General features: G+C 36.1%; 1 protein-coding gene across 6 annotated transcripts in view; it reads right to left on the bottom strand.

The window, feature by feature from the left end:
* The window catches only part of MSR1 (macrophage scavenger receptor 1), a 79,387-nt gene that overhangs the window by 37,005 nt on the left and 17,171 nt on the right, over positions 1-25,211 (bottom strand). For all 6 annotated transcript variants that reach the window (XM_047771889.1, XM_047771888.1, XM_047771887.1 and 3 more), the window contains 4 exons: positions 22,745-23,133; positions 17,189-17,375; positions 8,169-8,249; positions 1,730-1,819 (listed from right to left, as the gene is read on the bottom strand). In XM_047771889.1, the coding sequence (XP_047627845.1) occupies positions 1,730-1,819; positions 8,169-8,249; positions 17,189-17,375; positions 22,745-23,133 (747 nt within the window). The remainder of the gene's footprint in view (positions 1-1,729; positions 1,820-8,168; positions 8,250-17,188; positions 17,376-22,744; positions 23,134-25,211) is intronic.

Here is a 25,211-nt window from a genome sequence, read left to right as displayed (position 1 = left end):
TTTTAAACAAATTAGCAAAGACTCTTCACATGTTGCCAAAAAGGCCTGATTAAAGATAGATAGTTTTAGAGATGATTGGTATATAAATACACTGTTCAGTTCAGGTAATCAGATCGCTGGTGGAGACATTGTAGCTTGCTTATTTGTAGCTAGCTGATTTTTCTCCAAGCCTAATTGCCATTGACAGAGTCCATAAACACTGATACTATTAGCAATACCTCAACACATCTATTAGAATTGTTCAGATCCCAAACACTGACAGCACCAAATGCCAGGGAGGAGGTAAAGCAAAAGAATTTTCATTTGTTGCTTGTAGGAATGCAAAAATAGCACAATCACTTTGGAAGATAATTTTGCAATTTCTTAACAAAATTATTTACAGCATTACCATACAATCCAGCAATCGCATGTCTAGGTAAACACATATCCACACAAAAATATGCATACGAATGCTTGCAGCAGCTTTCACTGATTGCTGAGACTTAGAAGCAACCAAGATGACCTTCAATAGGTGAATGGATAAACAAATTGTGGTACATCCAAACATTAGAATATACTGAACAGCAAATGTTAAATGAGCTATCAGGCCACTAAAAGATATGGAGAACTTTAAATACATATTTCTAAGTGGAATAAGCCAGTCTGAAAAGATTACATACAGCGTGATTCCCACAATATGACATTCTGCAAAGGGCAAAACTATGGAGACAGTAACAAAATCAGTGGTTGCCAAGGGTTTGGGTGGGAAGAGTGTGGTGATGAGCAGGTGGACCACAGGGCATTTTTAGGGCAGTGAAACTACTCTGTAGGATACAATAGATGTATATCCATGGTCTGATACTCTTGCAAAACCCACAGAATGTATGACACTGAGAGTGATCCCTAAAATAGACTGCTGACTTCAGTTAAATACAATGTATCAATGTGAATTACAATTACAGTTGTGGCAAAATCAATTAGAATGCCATCAGTTCTAACAAATGCACCCCACTAATGTAAGATGTTAATAATAGGGAAAACTGAACGTTGGTAGGTCCTATATGAGAACTTGATTTTCTGGCAATCTTTCTATAAACCTAAAAATATTCTAAAAACCATAATCTATTACCAAAAAGAAAAAAAAAAAACCTCAGTGATAAAGATCCTTTTCTACCAACTTTGAAATTAGGAAACAATAAGCCTGCTCCCCTCTAAAATTTCTGTTTGACGTTCACAATTCAAACTTAGGTGTAAGGAGTAGAAATAATATCATCATGTATGTAAATTTTAAAGGGCCTGATCCATATTATCATACCTAACATATACTAGCAGGCAGTTTATCCTGCAAAGCACAGGATTTCAGGTCTACCTGTATTTTGCTCACTGTAACATAACAGGTTATAGTCAGTTTTGGTTAAAGGGTTGTTAATGCTTTGCTTGTTTGTCTTTCTTTGCCAGTCTTTCCACTCTTTAAGACAGATACCATTCTTCATGGTGATTTATAGTGGTGTGGAGTTGATAGATCCTCTGCTGTGGTTTTTATATTAAACTATTTTCCTTCAGGACATAGAAACTTTCCTCAGGTAGACAGAAATCAGATGCAAAACGTTTCAGACCACAAAATCAACTGCATGTGTGCACTACTCTATACTACAATGACCATTGCTTTTGTTATTTGAGAAATTGAAAGATCTATGATCTGGTGCTCATGCTGCATATCCTATGAAGAAAATGCATATTATCATAATACCTGGCCTCCCGGTCTTCCCCATTGGTCCTGGGAATCCTCGACTTCCAGGAAAGCCAATTGATCCCCGATCACCTTTAAGACCTGGAGGACCTACATGGTTAATGAAGGAAAAAAAGTGATAATAATTAATTTTTAGTAAAGAGTTAAAAGTATAAAGAAACAATCCAGTTTCATTAATGATTATGAAAGAGGTCAATCTCCAAATGGAGGAATAATGTAATTCCTAAAATTTCATGTGTATTATCGTATTATCAATAGATAATATCAATGGTAAGTAGAAACATGGTTGTGGATATTCAATATGTAATGCATTGTTATTACAGTAAAAACACATGACAAAAAACACAAAGACAAGTCCTAGTGTTTTAACCAGAAGGCTTATTAGTCTAATCAGGAATCAGTAAGTAGCAAAATTTTGATATTGTTGAAATAACTTTGAACTGTGTAGGCTAAATATTGAATTCTTAAGATTTGTCCCAGAAAAAAGCACAACTCAAGCAGTGAGGAGTATCAAAGTATCAAGCAGTGAGAAGTATTTATTGAAAAAAAAAAAAAAGGAGTTCCCGTCGTGGCGCAGTGGTTAACGAATCCGACTAGGAACCATGAGGTTGCGGGTTCGGTCCCTGCCCTTGCTCAGTGGGTTGACGATCTGGCGTTGACGTGAACTGTGGTGTAGGTTGCAGACGCGGCTCGGATCCCGCGTTGCTGTGGCTCTGGCGTCGGCCGGTGGCTACAACTCCGATTCAACCCCTAGCCTGGGAACCTCCATATGCCGCAGGAGTGGCCCAAAGAAATAGCAAAAAGACAAAAAAAAAAAAAAAAACCTGAAAAAGAAAAATAAACCAAAACTGAGGTCCTAGTTCAGGAATATATTACTTTATCTCTCATGGACTTGTTTTTACATATTACATTGTAATCCCAAACAATAATGTAACCATATATGTGTGTGTGTGTATGTGTATACATGCATGTGTATGTAGTCACAAAGATTCATTATAGGTATATATTATACACACATACAAATGCAGGGTTTTACATGCTTAAACGAGAACAGCTATTTTTCTCCCAAACCACTGTGGTGACAATGAAAATTCATACGAAAACATACATACACACACATACATACACATGTACACATATATAATATATTGCTATATTAGTGTATATGTATATACAATTTTGTAGTATACATTGGCTGATGGATTTCACAGAATACAGCAAAAAAATAAAAAATAAAAGACAACATCAGTTCTCAAGACAGATCAATAAAGTAATAGTTATATCTTTTTTCATTGTCCAAGTCAGGCAGTTAAGACCTTTGTACTTATTAAGATATGTTACTCAAATTTACAAATAAAAACACTGACTCTAAATTCTCTGTCTGTCTCTCTCTTTTATAATCTTAGAACAGTCCCGACTCCTTGTAGAGAACCACTCACTAGTTACTCCTCTTTTTACAATTCTCTCCATTAATTCAACCAAAATGTATTGAAAAAGCATATCATGCCAATTCCCATACATTTCTGGATTTAAAAATGTTCTTATCCAAACAGATCTTCAAAGGGTAGAGATGGATGGTAAGATAGTTAATGAAAAAACAGGTAAGGTCATTTTGGTGATGACAGTTTTAGAAAAATGGAGAAATGTTATGGGGTCAGAAAGAGCCTCTCCAACGATGCCTCTCCAATGATGCCTCTCCGACTACACCTCAGTGACATTCAGAATACAGCTATTCAACAAGGAATTATGTTACAGTTTCAATGGGTGAACAAGTTAATCTATAAATGAAGTACATGTGATACTTCAACAGAAATTCCTTGATCATTAGACTTCTATTACAGGAGATGTTCAAAAAGACTCTATAGGGCCCTCAGAGTTATGGGACTGTTGGTTTAATGACATTTGAAAATGTAACCCCTAAATATAAGCCTACCATTATTGAATTTTATGCCAAGAGATCTGATTCTCTGAACCTTTCAGGAGGCAGGGAACTAATTTTAATCAGTGGCAAAGGGAAAGGGTCTGCCATCTGCTTCTAACTCAAAGACAACACAAGTACATTTTACACAGAATTCCGGCCATGGAATGTTAGTGTGATTTTACAAGGGATCCTGAGACTAATTTGCATGCTTCTGACTAAATGATAATTAAAAAGAAATTTTGTGAATTAAACTGTGGAGTTAATTCAGCAAGCAAATCTTACCATGTCCTTTTTCATATAACATGAACTTTTTTTTTTTTTTTTTTTGCTTTTTAGGGCCACACTAGTGGCATACAGAAGTTCCAAGGCTAGGGGTTAAATTGGAGGTCTGCTGCCGGCCTACACCATGACCAGAGCAATACGGGATCCAAGCCATGTCTGTGACCTACACCACAGCTCACAGCAATGCCAGATCCCCAACCCATTGATCGAGGCCAGAGGTTGAATAATGTGCATTTTCATGGATATTACTTGGATTTGTTTCTGCCATGTCACAATGGGAACTCCCTACAATTAAGTATTTTTTTTACAACATGAAGCTTGTTTTAGATGTGTGTCATTTTTTAATACACTTGATTGACTGTATAGAATGCAGCCTTTTCTAAATTCTTACACATGGGTGTTTATTTGGTCAAAAAATCCAAAGCTGGCAAGATCACCAAGATCCAACTATTTATGTAAGGCTGGTCTGATCTTTATCCACATATCCTGTGTCCCCAGCTCTCCAGCAAGGCTTCTTTCTGTGCTGGAGGAGACTGGATAAGAACATGGGCTCTGCTCTCATGCTCATGAGTTTAATACTGTGTCTGCTGCCTGCCAGTTGCTAATTGATCCTGGGCAAGTCATTTAACCTCTCTGTGCATCTGTAAAACAGGTGTACTATTTGTCCCTACATCATAAGTTTGATATGATGTTTAAAAGAGTTAATAAATGTAAAACAGCTGGAAAATGCTTGCCACATGATAAATGCATTGTGTTAGGTCTTCTGCTTCTTCCTCCTCCTTACCTCCCCCCACCTTCTTCTTTTCCTTCTTTGTCACAGTAATGTAATCATGATTTTCACCAGATCTTTGTTCCTAGTTAGCATGACATTTTTATTTATTTTTTTGTTTGTTTATTTATTTATTTACTTATTTATTGGCTATGCCTGTGGCATACAGAACATTTAAAAGTTCCTGGGGCCAGGGATTGAACCCATGCCACAGCAGTGACCTAAGCCACAGCAGTGACACGCCAGATCCTTAACCCATTAGGCCATCAGGGAAATCCAGCAGTGACATTTTGGGACTCGCTGGCATAATTTCTAACCTATGGAAGAAACCTGCTTTCAATACCCAGGCACAGAGCAAAAACATACAGGCTGGTGACATTTATTACTAAAATGGGCATCTTAGGAAGCACTGTCCTTATTGAAGACTGGTCCAGAGAAATATCTGGGCCACAGAATTGAGAGGGGTATGAAGATTAATAAAAAAGGGTTCCTTTCTTCCAATCTCCACAGTTGGGATGGATTTTATTCTCCCCCAAAGGCCTGATTCCCATGGTAGAAAATTCAGGTTATGGATGAAAAGTAAATAGCACTGGTTAATGATGAAAATTAGCATCTAGAGATGCCTTTGGTTCTCTTGTCAAGGCATCATAGGTTGGTAACCTCTCCCATGCCTACAGGTCAGGCTGCTCTGGGACTGATCCCATTGGGCAGAAGCAGAAAGGTTCCTTTAGGCACTAAAGCAGTATCCTTTCTTGAAAACATTGCTATCATGGGGGAATAACCCTAAACAATGCCCCCAAAGAATTTCAAATTAGATTAAGAATCCTTGATCATTACACTCATCACCTGATCCACTTACTTGTCATACTGTAAGTACTGTGAAGGTGGAGACCTCATCTCTGTGCATGTACCTCATAGAAACTTGGGGAGTACCAGATGCTCAGAAAACATTTTTTTCAATAAAAGGTGACAGGTCATTCTCACTGGCATGCTGCCAAGGAAATGGCACTTCAAAATGGATGTCTATTATATTACTTTGAGATTACAGTTTAACATACTATCCACCCCAGTACGTGAGTAACCATTATATTTAATGTATTGATTACTTAATAGGATAAGCACTTATTTTTCTCAGATTTTCATATCATGGTTGTGAGTCAAGCTGAGTTTAGTGCACTGGAAGGGAATGTATAGGTGGGGTTTTCATAAACCTGCTTAAAACAGGAGTTCTCATTATAGCTCAGTGGAAACAAACCTGACTGGTATCCATGAGGATGTGTGTTTGATTCCTGGCCCCACTCAGTGAGTTAAGGATCCTATCTTGCTAGGAGCTGTGGTGTAGGTCACAGACATAGCTTGGATCCTGCATTGCTGTGACTATAGCTTTGATTCAGTACCTAACCTGGGAACTTCTACATGCTGTAGATGCAGGTCCTAAAAGAAAGAAAGAAAGAAAGAGAGAAAAAAAGAAAGAAAGAAAGAGAGAGAGAGAGAGAGAAAGAAAGAAAGAAAGAAAGAAAGAAAGAAAGAAAGAAAGAAAGAAAGAAAGAAAGAAAGAAAGAAAGAAAGAAAGAAAGAAAGAAAGGAGGAAGGAAGGAAGGGAAGGAAGGAAGGAAGGAAGGAAGAAGGAAGGAAGGAAGAAAGAAGAAAGAAAGAAGGAAAGAAAGAAAGAAGGAAAGAAAGAAATAGAGGAAGAAAAGAAAGAAAAAAAGAGGGAAAAAGAAAAAACACCCAAAACAAAAAATCTGCTCAAATCAGGAAGTAGAAGTAGAATTATCATGACAGTCCATCACATACTCTTAACTTCCTGATTCCATACCAAATACAGGGCAAACAGGCAATATGGCAGAGAACAGAACAGAATGCAACAATTAAGTAGGAGAGATGCTTGGTAACTGGAGTATTTTTGCTGCAGTGTGCAAATCAGATGGCAACCTAATAATCTAAAAGAGTCAATTTATCACTCCAACAATGAAATATACCTCTCTTTCCTGATGGCCAGACATTGCTTATTTGTGTATACGAGCAGTACCAAAAGCAACAGACTAAATCCTCACTTAAAGAATCAAAGCAGCTTTGCAATGTTATCTGCTCAGGGTATTAACAAACACTGAAACTTTTAAATCCCTCTTTCCATTTCATACATCCATAGTTAGAAACACCTGCAAAAGATTTTCCCAAGATGAAGCTCTGTATGGCAAGTTGTAGCCCAGACTGAACTTTTATGGTTGAGTTATAAAGCTTTGACAATTGCAATTTGTAATGGAGGAACTGACAGACCTTTGATAATAGCTGCTCTGGCAGATGATAAAACTCTGGTTACTTCCCCCACTGATGACATTAATGCACCATTGCTAAGATCCGCTGAATGCTAGTCAAGTAGAAAGACTTTTCTGAATAAAGAATCTTACCTGGAAGTACTTTCAAAGACATACAAACAATTCAATTTTTTTTCCTTTAAAAGATTTTTTAAAGCTTTTTTTAAAAATGTAAACTTTATATATTGGCTTTTTAAGCACTATGCTGTAAAGGGCAGGCTTGTGTCGCATTCATCCTTTTCATTTTTTAAATTGTTTTTTCTGGTGTAACCTGGCCTGCTCGATACATTGATCAGAATGAAGAACATTTTATGTAATCAAAAGACAGAAAAATAAGATGAAATCCATAGTATTTAGACATTTTTTTTTAGACAGCACAAACCATTCTAGTTATAATTAGACCACGCACTATATTTTCCCCTTGCAAAAAGCATGCAGGTATTTGATTTCTAGCCATGAATAACATGATCATGCTATTGTTATTGCCCTCTTTATTTTTTTAGAGAGCAAAGAAAGTTCATGTTCTTTCTCCTTTTCTGTCTTCTATTATCTTCTTTCAAAATATTGCTTTGGAGATTACAAAATAGACAGTAGGAAATAATTTGAAACAATTTTTGCTCCAAGTAAGATATAGAGAGAAGCTGACAGCAAAGGTAAAAGTCATCTGAATTTTGGTCAATATTTAAATTGAAATTGCATAGGTTTAAGCAGATATAGTCCAGTTAAGGACTACATAGGAATATAATCCAATTTGCCTTTGATTCACATTATTATTTTGTATCTTAAAAGCTCAATAATTTGTAAATATATTCAACGTGAAGACAATGTTTGTATTCTTCTTCACCTGTGACCTAAAGCTAGGTCTGCCAAATATTATTTGTGGCCAGTAGTATTGACAGCACATCCTAGATTTATGAAATACCCAGGTTGTTAAAGCACTTAACTTTCTCCAAAAATCAAGAGTCAGTAGCTACCATTCAGTACATGATAGTGATTAGGCTACTGGAACATTTAATATCCCCTCAATACACACATACATACATACACCATAAAGGGAACCAATCAAATAGCTCATTTGCCCTTCACATGTACATGGATGTATATTGTCTAGCCCTGTGGTATATGATGGACTAGTTACTATGACCATACCTAGTGGACCTGGAATGCCGCGTGGACCAACTTCTCCAGCAGGACCTCTATCTCCTTTTTCACCTGGAGGTCCAGGAGGACCTTTAAAAAATAAAGGACAATTACTGATCAAAGTTTTAAAACACAGGCAAAATGGATTTGTCATTATTAAGATAGTTACATAGGTAAATCCAAAGATTTTGATTTGTTGCACAATGTAAAAGACTGACCTTCCTTGAATGGAAGCACACCCTGCTACTGAGTAGCACAGTGAGATAGCCCTAAGTTAGACAACCTAATTATAAATGAAATACTTCTGTGTGCCCAGTGCTGTTCTAGGTTGGCAAATCCTGGGGACAGAGAAAAGACATGAAGACTTCATTTCCCCTCGGGATTGAAGACCATTGAAAAAGGGGGGACTGAAACCAAGCAGGACCTGAGGGCTCCTCCAGGGTACAAAAGCCCTTGCAAGTCTCTTCTTTCTTGTTTGTTTTAAAAATAATAATAATAATAAAAAAAAAGGCTTTTGTCTTCTAATCCTTCTCTGAGCTCCAAAGAGCAGGCACAAATTAACAATTAGAGAAGTGAGAGAAGACAGAAATAAAGGAAAAGCAGGTCAGCAAGAGCAGTACTGTCAGCTTAAACAGTATCAGTGGTGATAACACAGACTCCTAGCTGCTCCTCAAGGGATGTACATAACCATCTGATGCACATCTTTGAGATGTTCTGCAGAAATTAAGATACCACCCCCACACCCAGGTGTAAGATGGGGACTACATGCTAATCTCTAGCACCTTAGACCCCAGACTGGCTGGAACCAGGTTGATGATTAAGATTTCCGGAACATCACCCTGTTTTGTCACCTCACTACCAGGCAGATGTCACTATATTGAGTTAGATGCTCTGTGGAAAACAAATAAGTGAAGTCATCTGTGAAATCCTCAAGGGAAACAAAAATCCACACAAAGTAGACAACCAAACATCATGTTGTTAAAAATAATACCCCCAGTTGTTTGTTAGAGAGACACAGATCAGCATGAGGAGCAGAACTGAAAAGACCTTATTGAAGAGGTAGGATTTGAAGGGCATTTTGAAGAAAGGATAAAGTGAGATGACAGAGAATCCTGAGTAAATGGGAGAGGTGTAGGGAAGGGGAGAACATGAAAGTGAGTAATGGGATGAATTTTCAAGTAAAATATTAAGTAGAATCCCTAGCTAGATACAGATGTTATAAAATAAGTTGGAAAGGTTGTTGGAAAACTGACTTCTTAGCCTTGCAATTATCCAGATGTCCCCCTAGTACTGAGTTTGATCAACAGTGATTGAGTCATTTGAATTTTCCATGCCCAGCAAAACAGATATCGAGCGATTATATCTTTAGAATAGTGACACTGAATAGGTCTTTAAACTTACAGGTATTTCTACTAGTTTTCCCTCTTGTAGATGGAGTGCAGAAGGCAAAGATTATTCCCTTCATTTAAAGCAGAACACCTAGCAATTTCTTTTCAATTCCAAAAGGAAGAAACAAACCTGAATGTACCACAGAATTATCAAATAGTGACACTTCAAAAGAGACAGTTTCCATTTTCGTGGTTCAGTCACACTGCTCAGGGACAACACACAACTCTACTTAGCATCACTGGTGAGAGGGCACTTGTTTACAAGTTTTTATCAGGTGGGGAGATAGAATATCTGAAAAATTCTAAGGGGGGAGCCACATAAATAGATAATCTCATAAGTATATTTTGTCCAATTTCTTTGCTTCTTTTGAAATCCTTGTCCCTGCTTCCCTCCATTTTTCTGATGTTTCTGAGTTTTCAAGATCCAACGTGGGTTTTAGGACCTTCCTTCCCTGGGTACTTAATTTTCGCAATATCATTGCTCTTCTCAATAGCACATTTTCCATTTCTCTTACACACCATTGGGCTGTAATGTTTTATTGGATTTTCATTACAAAATACGACATACTGTAAGTTAGTATAATAGTATAATGAGTAACTTATTATAGGAAATACAAAATTTGAGAAAAATATGAGGAAAAATAGAATTCATAATTCTATCATCTTAAGAGAATAACATTAATAAATTTGCTGTTTGTGTTGTACATATTTTTGAAAAAGCATTATGCAAACTATATAATAACTATGCAAACTACACACTCCTGTGGATTGAGTAGCTGTAGTAGTTGGAGTAACAACTAGTACACTTTCCTAAGGAATAGCTGAATGTTGGAAACACAAGTAGGGGTTACACAAAAAATGGTCATGGTTCTATGTCAGTGGGTATCTCTGCATCTCCCACTCCATGCAGAATGTAGTTCTTCCCAACAAAGGGGTTTTAACTTCTACAACTGTGAACACAGCTGCAGTTCATTCATCTCTACTCATTGACAAAAGAAGGGGCAAGCAGGACAGAAAGACTCTGTTTTGCAACCTGAAATTTGCTGAGAAAATGAAGGGAAGCAATTCCACAGTACTCCTGGATGGCATTTTGGGGAAAAAAAAAATGTGCACACAGAGACTGTGATTTAGTGATTAGGGCTCTAATGCAAGACACAGACATTCTAGGAAAAAACAGGTATGACACAAGAAACAAGGGACACAGACTAGTTCTGGGCTCTTACTCTCTGACATTAAGATTTTTCACCATTTCTTTAAATAAGTAAGAAATGGATCTCTTTCATAATCACTAACTATTCTTTCAATTATTTTTCAGGTAATGATGTATAGTAACTGTATACAGCTCAAATGTTAGAGAATGAATTTAATCATAACCAATACATCTCTGTTATTTTTATAGAATATCCTTCTCTATTTTTACATAAAAATACTGATACCAGGTACCTGAATCCCAGAGTAAGAAAACCAGGTAGAGGCTTTCCTTAAAGAGTTGTAACCGCAGTTTTATTGTTATGTTACTGTCTTGTTACATTATTCTTCATGTAACATTAATCTCACCTATGATATTGTTTTTAATTTGTTGTTATATCTCATCCACTGCCTAGGACAAAATGTGGAAAGTATTGAAGTCAGTGGTTTTATTGTCTTTTTTTTTTTTTTTGTCTTTTTAGCTATTTCTTGGGCTGCTCCTGCGGCATATGGAGGTTCCCAGGATAGGGGTCCAATCGGAGCTGTAGCCATCGGCCTACACCAGAGCCACAGCAACGCAGGATCCGAGCCACGTCTACAACCTACACCACAGCTCACGGCAACGCCGGATCGTTAACCCACTGAGCAAGGGCAGGGACCGAACCGGCAACCTCATGGTTTCTAGTCGGATTCGTTAACCACTGCGCCACAACGGGAACTCCCCGGTTTTATTGTCTTTTAGATATTTTGGAGGGATGGAAACACACAGATCATATACTATTATTCTTAGTTTCTTGTGTAGAACTTTTGAGGACATTATCAATATAACGCTCTCATGCTACCTTCCAAAGCTGGTCTCCTCTCCAATCCTGCTGTCATTTACATCCTTATCATCCTGAAGCTGGACTAAACTAGAGTTTAAACAAAAAAACAAAACAAAACAAAACAAAAAAACCTGGTCTGAATATATTTTGTCTCTTCCATCCTTGTATTGCCCTCAATTTCAGTGTTTTTTTGTTTGTTTGTATTGTTTTGTTTTGTTTTGTTTTTGCTTTTTAGGGCCACCTCTCCGGCACATGGAGATTCCCAAGCTAGGGGTCAAATCTAAGCAGCTGCTGGCCTATACCATGGCCACAGCAAAGTCAGATATGAGCCATGTCTGTGACCTACACCACAGCTCATGGCAATGCAGGATCCTTAACAGACTGAGTGAGGCCAGGGATTGAACCTGCATCCTCATGGATGCTAGTAAGATTTGTTTCTGCAGAGCCATGATGAGAACTCCCAATTTCAGTTTAAAAACAAATAACTGCATCAACTGTAAAGCAGTGTACCCATATTTTCTGCCACATTATGGAAAAAATAATGCAGAACTTTAAGTCAGGGGACTTCAAGTCTATTGTAGTCACTTTCTTTGTTTTGAGTTACTATTTAACCTTTCGAATTTCTGTTCCACAATCACATCAACAACCAACTCCGTGTATCAATAAATGGAAATAAAGTTACCTGTCAGCTCTCTTGCTAATATATGTCAAGGAACACTGGATTAATATTGACCAAAATGACTAGGTATATAGATATACTTTAAAATGAAAGTAAATGGCTTTTATTTATTTTTATTGATTTTTCTTTTTTTATTTTTAGGGCCACAGGTGCTGCATATGGAAGTTCCCAGACTAGGGGTTGGATCAGAGCTGCAACCTATGCCACAGCCACAGCAACATGGGATCTGAAACATGTCTGCGACCTACACCACAGCTCATAGCAATGGAGAGTCCTTAACTCACTGAGCGAGGCCAGGGATTGAACCTGCATCCTCATGGATGCTAGTTGGGTGTGTTTCCACTGAGCCACAACACGAACTCCAGCATATACTTTTTTTTTTTAATTATTTATTATTATTTTTTTCCCACTGTACAGCAAGGGGGTCAGGTTATCCTTACATGTATACATTACAATTACATTTTTCCCCCAGCCTTTCTTCTGTTGCAACATGAGTATCTAGACAAAGTTCTCAATGTCCAGCATATACTTTTTAATGGCACATTCATGCTTCCAGATTTCCAAGCTGGTCAGAGAGAATGCCAAATGGAAAATGAGAAAAGGGGGCAGAGAAGAAAAGGAGTGTCATAGCAAGTAGGAGTTCAGAATTTATTCCAAGTCCAATGGGAAGATACTGGGAAGTTTAGGAGAGAAAAGATCTAATAATGTATTCTTTTATTATTATTATTATTATTATTATTATTATTATAGCCATCTCCATGGCATGAGGAAGTTTCCAGGCTAGGGACCAAACCCATGCCACAGCAGTGACCCAAGCCACTACATTGCAACACCAGATACTTAACCCTCTGTGCAATAAGAGAACTCTTTTCTTACTATTTTTGATAGCACTCTTTGGCTCTAGGTAGAATGCATTAAGATTAGATTTAGGGAAAGAAACTGGGAAGTTGATGAAGTGCACCAGACTGGAACACAGATGCTTTAATTAGAGTAGTAGCAGAGGAGATAGTGAGAGGAGTTTCATTTGAAATAATGTATGATGCAAGAGGAGTTAACAGAATGGGAGAAAATCTTTGCAAGTGAATCGACTGACAAGGGATTAATCTCCAAGATTTATAAACAACTTCTGCAGCTCCATACAAAAAAAAACAAATAACCCCATCAAAAAATGGGCAGAAGATCTAGGCAGACAATTCTCCAAAGAAGACATACAGATGGCCAAGAAACACATGAAAAGATGTTCAGCGTCACTCATTATTAGAGAAATGCAAATCAAAACCACAATGAGGTATCACCTTACACCAGCCAGAATGGCCATCATCCAAAAGTCTACAAACAAGAAGTGCTGGAGAGGGTGTGGAGAAAAAGGAACCCTAGTGCACTGTTGGTGGGATTGTCAATCGGTGCAACCACTGTGGAAAGCACTATGGATATTCCTCAGAAACTAAACATAGAACTACCATTTGATCCAGCAATCCCACTCCTGGGCATCTATCCAGACAAAACCACGACTCGCAAAGACACATGTACTCCAGTGTTCATTGCAGCACTCTTTACAATAGCCAAGACATGGAAACAACCTAAATGTCCATGGACAGAGGAGTGGATCCAGAAGATGTGGTACATATACACAATGGCATATTACTCAGCCATTAAAAAGAACGAAATACCAGCATTTTTAGCAACATGGATGGACCTAGAAACTATCATGCTAAGTGAAGTCACCCATACAATGAGACACCAACATCAAATGCTTTCACTGACATGTGGAATCTGAAAAAAGGACAGACGGAACTTCTTTGCAGAACAGATGCTGACTCAACAGACATTGAAAAACTTATGGTCTCCGGAGGAGACGTTTTGGGGGGTGGGGGGATGTGCCTGGGCTGTGGGATGGAAATCCTGTGAAATTAGATTGTTATGATCATTATACAACTACAGATGTGATAAATTCATTTGAGTAAAAAAAAACAAAACAAACCTCCCGACAATATTCAAATATAAGGTTGAAAACTGCTGTTCTCAAACAATGTGGTATGCACAAAAGAATAGAATTAAAGGTGGAAAATACACATGGATTATAAGTAAAAAAAAAAAAAAAAGAGAAGTTAACAGCAGTCCTATATAGATTGGAGATAGGTGAGAGAAAGAAAGAAAGATCTTGAGTTACTTGTTGAACAATGACTCAACTGACAGATAAGACTGGGAAAGCAACAGAGTCAAAAGGTGAATGGGGGGAGGATGCTCATGATTTAAGGATTTGTCATTGGATTTGTAAAGTCTGGGATATTTATTTGAAATGCCAAATATTATTGTCTAATTGTTAGAAAGATAACTAGTTCGATTTTTCTTTACCATTTGTTTTAATGTAATAAAGAATACATGTAATTTTTTTTATAAGTAGGCTATAAAGCACAATAATAAACAGAATACACATGAAATATCACAATCCAACAAACAGCTATCTATATAGGTGCTCCTCCATCTCACATGTCTACTTCCTTTGGAAAAATAATCACTAACCTGAATTTTGGGTTTCTCATTTTCTTGCATTTTAAAAACCATTCTCATTACATGCGTATGTACTTGTAAATATACATTATTTACTTTTGCTAAATTGTGAACATTAGTAATAAAAACTGTAGTATATATATATATATATATATATATATATACACTACAGTTTTTATATATATATATATATAGTCCTCTAATATATATATATATAGTCCTCTAGGAATTTTTTTTTTCTTTTTTGGCTGCTCCCACGGCATGTGGAAGTTCCCCACTCAGATCTGAATCTGGGCTACAGCTGCGACCTATGCCACAAACCTGGCAATGCTGGATCCTTGACCCACTGTGCTGGGCTGGAGATGGAACTGGCACCTCCACAGACACAAGCTGAATCATTAACCCATTGTGCCACGTTGGGAACACCAGTCTTCTGGGAATTATTTTTAAGATTTTTCTTTTCTTATAAAAACTTGGACATTAAGACTTCTTATCTATCCTAAACTCACATTACATAAAATTAAATCACATGAATTTCTTTTTCTCTTATTACTAAGATAAAACAATTGAAATTGTAGAGCTTAACCAATACTGTAGCTAGAAAAAGATCCAATGTGAATTTAACTAGAGATACAGAGGAAAAAATAGAACTGTAAGGAGGCAATATTCAAAGAAATTGAAGCAGAAATGATACCAAATTTATGATAGACTTAAATCCACAAATATAAGTAGATTTAGGAAGAAAATGAAGTAAAAGGAGTGCAAAATGGAAAAATTGTCAATATAAAAAAATACAGGCTAGTGAAATTGTTTTTGTTAAAGAAAAAGAGGATGGCAAGAAGTGTAGTGTAATCATTTTCAAAGCAACAGGAAATGCCAGAAACCGGAAAAAAATAGAAATAACTAAAATAATTGTCACCCTAAGAAATATGTAGGCAGTAAGACAATTTTAAAGTTCAAGGACAAAATAGAAAAAAAATGAAATCAAAAGATCCCACCACCACTGGACTTTCACTAAAATGAAACTGCAAAAAATGTACTTCAGGGAGAACAATGATCCCAAAAGAGATCCCAGGTGTGTATTTAGAAGGAGGAAAAAATTGGTAAATGTATGGGCAAATCTACTAACTACTATCTGTAAAATAGAGGAAAATAATGACTAAATTCTCGGTTTAAAAAAAACATAAAATAGAAATGAGCTATATTCAAAAACAGCAAGAAACCAGGGAAGGGGGTTAATCAGAGCATTTTTGTTAATTGTGTATTTCAGGATTAAAGGTGAAGATACTGATCAACTTGTGACTTTAGGATAATTTTTAAGGACAATTATCAGCAAAATAAAAATAAGTATAAAAGTTTCCAAAATATTCTTGGTGCCTTTGATAGAGATAAAAATTTAATGAGAAAAATCTCAAACAATCTAAAAGTTGACAAGAAAGGAAAGAGAAAGGAATAGAGAACTGGATGAAAAGAGAGCACAATATAAGGCAAAAGGGAAAAGAGCCAGATTTCATGGTAAATTTTTTTTTTTAATTTATCCGTTGTCTTTTTTAGGACCGCATCAGCAGTATATGGAGGTACCCAGACTAGGGGTTGAATTCGAGCTGTAACCGCCAACCTATGCCACAGCCACAGCAATGCCAGATCCGAGCCACATCCGCAACCTACACCACAGCTCATGGCAATGCAGGATTCTTAACCCACTGAGCAAGGCCAGGAATCAAACCTGCATCCTCATGAATGCTAGTCTGATTCGTTTCTGCTGAGCCACAATGGGAACTCCCTTCACAGTAAATTTTGAAAACTGTTCTTTACAGGAGACAAACTTAATACCAAAGATTTCAAAAGACTGAAAGTTAAATACGAAAAAAGTATTTAAGATATAAATAACCATTAAAAGCTGCTGTGGAAATATGAATGACATATACACTAACTGAAAAATAAGTAAGATTCCATTTACCTTGTTTTACTCACAGGAACTAAAGAAGAAATTGACAAATTCATTGTTATTTTGGAGAATTCAGACGACATTCCTAACTAATAACACAATTAGGTAAGACAAAGGAAAGAATCCAGAATTTTAAGCAGAGTCAATAAGATTGACTTAGGGACAGGTAGAAAACTTGTATCTTATAGAAAACTTATATTCATCTTCCATACATATGAGATATTCTGAACACTAACTCATTAAACCTTCAGAGCAATTTCTTTCTTTTTTAATCACTTTCTGTTTAAAAGATACCAAGATACTGTTATCTTAACAAGTCTTGATATGATCTTAAGATGTCTTTCTCTGGATATTTGCAGTAAATGCATGCTCCAAAACCATAGTTAAAATTTCAAATACCAAATTGCTATATATATATATATATATATATATATATATATATCAGTACATTTTAATATATCATTTCCAGGAGGAATTAAAAGATATTTTACCTTGAACTAAAGTGATATTTTTCAGTGTCTGAGAATGCTCCCAGTCCTTCAGCCTAAGATCATTCGTGATGTTATTCAACAGTTTCACTTCTCCTTTTATTTCCTGTTCCAAATGCTCTTGTTTCTCATTCAGAGACATAATTTCTGCTGACGCATTGTACACACGCTCCTCTAATTTACTCATCTCCTGTGAAACATGAGCAAACATCCACAATTTTCGTTACACACGTAATTATCAAATACACAAGTTTAAGAAGCCCTGGAAATCAGGTTTTTTAAAAATGTCAGTATTATAGGAATGTTATGGAATAGAAGTATGGAACTTAAAGAACTATATTAAAGTGCCATTTTGAGTTATTTGATTTTAAAGGATTTCCTCTTTTAAATAAATAGCTCAATTTTCACACCACTTCCCAGAAAAAAAAAAAAATGGTTAAATATATATCTAAGGTATGCTTCTCTCAAATATACAGATGTCAAAATGCTAAAGATAAAATATAAAAACTTGCCATATGGTTTTTAGTTAAGCTGAAGTAAAATTATATATACTTAAAGTAATTTCAGTTCTATGAATCTGATAGATTTGTATGTTAAATTGTTTATAGCAATGGCACCAGTTAATGCCATAATCCTCAGTGGTAATGAACATTAAGGATAGCTTGTCAGTATAGCTAGTTCAATATATCTCAACTAGCGTATTAACAATATTTTGCTTTCAACTTTTATTACCTCTGCATTTGAGATTTCATTATTATTTTGTTCTCAAATGCATATATATATATATTTTGTGTATATTTACATTTATGCATATAATATAGAGATTGTAAACAAGAGAGATCATATTATACTCTGGAATGTTATTTTTCACTTAATAATACAGTAAAGAATATTTACCTCTTAAAATACCTAGAAACTGCCTTATTTTCTATAATTTAATAGAATCATATTGCATGCATTTTTCATAATTTATTTGATTCCTATTGATGGAAGTTTGAGCTGCACATTTTTTTTCAACTTTAATGCTGCACCATTTTATATATATATTTACTTACTTAACACAATTGCTTCTATGGGCTTCTTGGAATTGGATCTGATCTAAGGGACTAAATATTATCATTTTTGTTCAGTACTGCCATACTACCATCCAGATATGGGACTGTTTTAAAAATCTTACTCATGGGGAGTTCCCATTGTGGCGCAGTAGAAACGAATCCAATTAGGAACCGTGAGGTGGCAGGTTCAATCTCTGGCCTCACTCAGGGGGTTAAGGGTCCAGCATTGCCATGAGCTATGGTGGAGGTCACAGATGCAGCTTGGATCATGCATTGCTCTGGCTGTGGTGTAGAACATCCATATGCCATAGGTATGGCCCTAAAAACGAAAAAAAAAAAAAAAAAACCTTACTCATTGTATATCAGCGTCTACTCTTTATAGTCATATACTGATTATATTTTCATCAAACATACTGATTAAATATTTTATATTTCATCAAATATATTGATGAGACCCAGTATTTGAGTACTGAGTAGTGAAATACTTGCTTCATAAATATATTTCACTTTTCAGAATGAGTAAATGTAATAAATTCTTGTTTAATTTGCTTTTAGAATTATGAAGTTAAATACCGAATTGTAAAGATTTTAACAACATTGTTCTTTATGACTTTAACTTTCAGATCTTTTTCTTGGTTTTCCTTTGGGTGCTGGGTGTTCTCTTTCCAATGTATCTAACCTTCTCAACTATACTGCTAAGGTTTCTGTCTCTGTTCTATTTTTATAGCACCCTCTGTCTTCATGGTATGCTCTATACTTTTCCAACGGCTTTTATGTTTAACAGTTGAGAGATTCTCATTTCCCATTTGTACAAAGAAGTATAACAGTATTGTTCCTTAATGCCAGTATGAAGGCAAAATTACACTTCCCTTAACTGGACTGGATAAGTTGAGGTGGGAGGGTCAAGAGACAAGTAAAACCTTAGGAAAGAAATGAATGGATGTTCAGATTTGCCTCTACAATAGCACAGTTCAGAAGCAGAGAGATAATCAGCTTTTACTGTTTTAACTGTGCCTGCCCCCATCCAAAACATTTTCCAGGATTAGAATGTTTCTCCCCTCTAACTCCTTCTCTGGCATTTTCTGTTCAATTTGGTATAAAGGTGCAAGAGTAGTGAACATGAATGTTTGTAGAGCACATCAACATGATAAATATACTCAGCTTAATTTTGGTGGCTACAGATTGTTTCAGCTACTTCACGCAGTTCCCAATATCCTCAGAGCAAAGGTCAGGGGATTAGCAGCAGGTGGTGTGTTACTTAAAACCCAGGAATGGTCCATGTTTTTCATACCGAAAGGGATGGCTTTCATCTCTTCTTTGAAAATTGCGTTTGGATTTCACTTGAAATAATTTTTATTGGGAAGACAGAAAGAGCCTGGCATATTTTTCTTTTAAGTCCTATCCAGCATCTGCACACAGAATACACACTCTACCACTCACAGCACTGCTGGAAACAGGCATCTACTTTCACGTCCTTACAGTCCTTTCTAGGTACAAAGGAAATGATAAATTCCACCTCTTTCTTTTATTTCATGTCAGTGTTCTTTTTTTTTTTCTTTCAAATTAATGCCTGTTCTGTCCTTGATAAATGTTAGGTACCACCAGTAGGTATGACTTATAACATTTTTCCTCAAGCAGGATTTACTAACTCAGCCATCCACTTAATTTCCTTATTCTTGCATCAACCTAAAGATTCAAAGATTAATAATTTTTTTTGAATAAAATTGCTTTAAACAATGGGAATGAGATTCCAAATATTGCTTTTAGTGAGCAAGTGTGTGTACACACATACGTATGTACAATGACCTAGTTTCACATCTCTGCAAATGACTACTGACTTAAAAAAAAATAGCCTTGGAAATTCTTCCAATCCCTTGTACCCCCATTTTTTACACTGGGACCTCTTCTAAAACCTAGGCATAATCTATCCAAACTCAAACAGCTCACAGGTCAAACAAGTTCAGGATTTCTGCTGCTTTCCAAATGGTTTCCAATTTATTTCCAATTCCCAATTTTAATGGGTTCATAGACAGCCCCTCATCTCTGCTGGACTGGGGGCATTGCCAACATCAAAGAGAATCCTATTCTTTCATCACATTTACCTTCTTTTTCTCCTCACCCCATCTCATGGCTCCTCTGATCCTATTTCCACATGAAGTAATATTTATCCTCCCTTCCTCTTTCCCTCTGATTTAATCAGTTTCTACTCCCTTAGCTGATAATTTATTTTCCTCTGTCTCCCATGTTTCTCAGCCCTGTGGACAGTTTCTTCTTTGTACATTTTCTCTAACCCCTCCATAGCCTGAGCCCTTGATAACTCCAGTAGCATTTGATACACTCAGATTTGTTGTTAACTGTTGGTAAACACCAACAGTCTTTTTGGAATATGTGACAAGTATCAGAGACAGACAATCAAGGTTGGTGTTGGGATGAGGGTTCCCAACAGAGTGCCCATATGTAAACAGTAATGCCATTGTTTTCCCAGTGACTGTATCTTACAAATAACAAATGTACAGAGTATTTTTTTTGACCTGTTTAATCTATTCTCTAGTTAATGACTTAGTTGGTTTTCACCTGATGTTACAACTTAAAAGCTTCTCCTTGCTTTAAGTGACATATATTTTTATAAATCACTACTGTATAATATGGTATCTATAGAGAAAACAACTTCACTAATTAAGAATGTGTCTATTTAAGGAAAATCTACTACAAAGACGCCAACATTACTTAGCCAATGGTGGAAGATTTATAGATTTCACTTTGGTTTTGATCTTAGGGCTTAGGTGCTTTGTAATACGAAAATTGTTTTTTATATGAGTAGTGTAGTTTTAGTTATATGCTTATTTTGCAATGGAGAGGGATGATTATAATTACTCAAAAACAAAAATAATCCAATTTTGAAATAAGCGACTTGCTTCTTTCTTACCAATACAAAGTAACTTAGTGGGCTGGTCATGGAATAGCCTAGAGCAAAGGTGAGAAAATTATGTTCTGTGGGTCAAAGCCTATTTGGGTAAATAGAGACCTACTGGATCACATTTTCATTCATTTGCCTACATATTGTCTACAACTACCTTTGTGTGACAATGGCAGAGTTGATAAAATGCAAAAAAGACCAGGTAGTCCCCAAGGTCTAAATGTTGTATCTGGGCCTTTGCAAAGAAATTTTTATTAGCAACCTGTATAGAATACATCTTGCTCCCTTGTCTTGTGTATTTGATCCCATGATGGTAGTAAGATGTTGTATATGTGATTCAAATTTTAATTCTTTAATTATAGTTATCTTTATACATTAACACTTAAGGGCACTTCTTGGGGGTGACAAAATCAATCATTTTAAAAAGTAGATTTTGGGGAGTTCTCATTGTGGCTCAGTGGAAATGATTCTGACTAGTACCATGAGGATATGGGTTAGATCCCTGGCCTCGCTCATTGGGTTAAGGATCCAGTGTTGCTGCGGGCTGAGGTGTAGGTTGAAGACATGGCTCGGATCTGGCGATGCCGTGGCTATGGGGAAGGCCAGTGGCTACAGCTTCGATCTGACCCCTAGCCTGGGAACCTCCATATGATGCAGGTGCAGCCCTAAAAAGACCAAAAAATAAAACAAAATAAAAATAAATAAAAAGTAGATTTTGTGAGTTACCCATGTAAATAAGTTTTCCATATGTTTGGTGATGACAAAATTTTGGATTTATTATAAAATTTAGAGAATGTCCTGCTATATAACATAGGGAACTATATCCAGTAACTTGTGATAGAACATGATGGAGGACAATATGAGAAAAATAATGTATATATACGTATGACTGGGTCACTTTGCTGTGCAGCAGAAATTCACAGAACATTGGTGTGTTGGGTTTTTTTTGTTTTGTTTTGTTTTTATTTTTGTCTTTATGTCTTTTAGGGTTGCACCCACGGCATATGGAGGTTCCCAGACTAGGGGTCAGATCAGAGCCGTAGCTGCCAGCCTACACCACAGCCACAGCAAAGCCAGATCTGAGTGGTGTCTGCGACCTACACCACAGCTCTCAGCAATGCAGGATCCTTAACCCACTGAGCGAGGCCAGGGATCGAACCTGCATCCTCATGGATGCTAGCTGGGTTTGTTAACCACTGAGCCATAACAGGAACTCCTGAACATTGTAAATCAAATATACTTTTTTTTTTTTTTTAAATTACAGTATCTACTTGTCCAAATCTGCTCAGGTATTGTAACTATAATTGGTTTAGATAGTCTCAAGAGGCATCCTAACAGTAGCTATAAAATTAAAATACCTTAGGAGAGTCTATGGTCAATGAAAAAACAAACTCCTCCTTTCACTAAGAATCTAGAGAAGGCACTAATTAAGACCATTCGAAACCTGGTAAGGTTGCCAGAGGAATCAGAGTAAGTAGGATGATGTTGAAACAGGGTTTGCAACTTTTTTCCCCTGGACTATCTGAAGAGACAGAATCTAGATGGGTTCAATTCCAGCATGTGACCTTCCAATACAGAAAGTCTTACCTCTTGTTGTTTAAATGTATTCTCTTGGACTTTGCCTTTCAGTGTTTCGACATTGAGCTGCAAATCAAGCAATGTGGTGTTCAGACTTATTAATGACTTAGAGATTTCATTTATTATATTTCCATGTTCCTGAATGAAGGAAAGCAAGTTATTTAGCTGGGAAAGGACATCATTAAATCTTTGATCAGTCATTGCAGTGAAATTTTGGAAATGCTCGGATTCTACGAGATTGGCTTCATTATCTGAAAGATACTGAATTCTCTTCTCCATGTTGCTCATATGTTCTGTAATGACGTCACGAAATCTCATGTCATTTTCACTGTCATTTCCTTTTCCTGCACTAATTGAGCCAACTGCACAATTCTTCATTTCCCATTTCAGGAGATGAGCTGCATATTAAAATAAAAATAAAGAGAGAGATATTCTGTATCCTTAAATACATCCACCACTCCATTCCCTATCACTTTATCCCATCCCGCTGTAACAATCTGAACACTACATGAAATCAAGTAGTTATTTTAAATATACAAAGTGTGAGCCGAGGCAGGCATTATTGCTGAGAGGGAAAATTTTCTCACATTAGAATCTATTCCATGATAAAGTCATTCTTTCTAAATTACTGCTTAGAAGAATCTTCTGGGCCATTGCCTTTGGTTTTGACAGTAAGAGTCAACTCTACAGATTATGAAGTACATTCTGTCCTGGTGCTCAGGTGTGCTGTTAGGATAAAATGAGATAATGCTTAACAGTGTGTCTGAAGTAAGCGTGTTGACTATGTTAGTTATTATAAAGATAAATGATAATATGACAAAAACAGTATGTAGTAAGAGTAGAAGTATTAGTGTTATCCACTGTTTAAACACATTGTTGGCTCATCTTCCTTATCCTATCATTAAACTAGCAGAAAATTATCATTTTCAGTTTCTAGAGACCTAATTTACTGTTGGTAAAATAGGAAATTGGGCAAATGTGGTATTTTTTACTTTAAAAATATTTTATAAGACTCCTCATTACTCAATATAAAATACATATTTACAGCAGAAAATTTAGAAAAGACAAATAATAAGGAAAAATAATTTGCCATTACTCTTACCATCTGAATTAAGTGTTAACATTTTGGTATTTACATATCAAGTCTCTGTTCACACTATTATTCATTACAAAAAGCAAGATTTTATATACAATCTGGAAACAACCTTTGAATTTTTACTCTATCATGGAGACTTGACTATTACTTAATATTGTTTTACACAAATAATTTTAATAACTACATTGTATTCTATATGAGACTCTATCAGAACACTTTGATGAATAATTTGATTAGTAATTATTTCCTAAAGAAAAAAATTCTATTAATTAAGATATCTGGGGCATACAGAGCTGAAGATATATATTTCCAAGTGGCCATATGGTCTCTAAACAAGCTAATTATCCTTCTGAAAGGATCTAGAGCAATATGTTTATAGTTTCAAAAAAAGAAAAGTATAAACATTACTTTTGCAGATAAAAATAATAATTATACACACTGAATGTTAAATACCATTTTATTTCTAGTCAGTGATGATTAAGATTTTATTGTTTTTCCTATATCCATATCTATATTATTTATATACTTAACTATATATCAGTCTCTTATTCATATTAATTTAAATCCATAAGATTTTCCATATTTGACCATTTGAGCAATAAAGAGTAACTTCATATGTTTTAAAAGTATATCTACATAAACAGCTATATCCACTGTCAGGTATTTTTTTAATAAAAATGATGTGGAAGTAGTATCAGCTTTACAGGTTTTTTGACATTTAAGTGGAATAAGACCTGAAAAACATTTAATTCCATACTGATCTCAGGGTACCTGTTATACAAATGAGAGCTTGGTGTTTGCACAGGAACAAGCTACCTGATTCTGGAATCCAGTCCTACTCTTAAACTAATAGCTGGGTTACTCTGGGCAAGTTATTTATCTTCTTGCTTAGGTTTCCTCAGATATCTAAAAGTTAACTTTTGCAGTTGTGTTGAGGGTGAATGAGAGGAGGCATGTAAATCCCAAAGCACAAAGATGGCCCAAATGAAAACTCTACTCAAATTAAAGTACTTTATCCTTGAAAAACACCATCTTAGTTACAGACTCTTCACCACCTTTACTTAAAGAAGTTGTTTGATGACGGTTGCCACTATAATGGTAGCTATTATTATTTATTTATTTATTCATTTATTTATTCATTTATTCATTTATTTATTTTGCATTTTAGGGCCGCACTCACAGCATATGGAAATTCCCTGGCTAGGAGTTAATCGGAGCTTCAGCTGCTGGCCTACACCACAGTCACAGCAACACGGGATCCTAGCTGCGTCTGTAACCTACACCACAGCTCACAGCAACACAGGTTCCTTTAACCCACTGAGCGAGGCTGAATCCTCATGGATGCCAGTCAGGCTCATTACCAACTGAGCCACAGTGGGA

Source organism: Phacochoerus africanus, chromosome 3 (assembly GCF_016906955.1).
Source record: "Phacochoerus africanus isolate WHEZ1 chromosome 3, ROS_Pafr_v1, whole genome shotgun sequence".
Classification (NCBI taxonomy): domain Eukaryota; kingdom Metazoa; phylum Chordata; class Mammalia; order Artiodactyla; family Suidae; genus Phacochoerus; species Phacochoerus africanus.
Note: the sequence above shows the minus strand (reverse complement) of the source record. Positions and strands in the feature narration are given on the sequence as shown.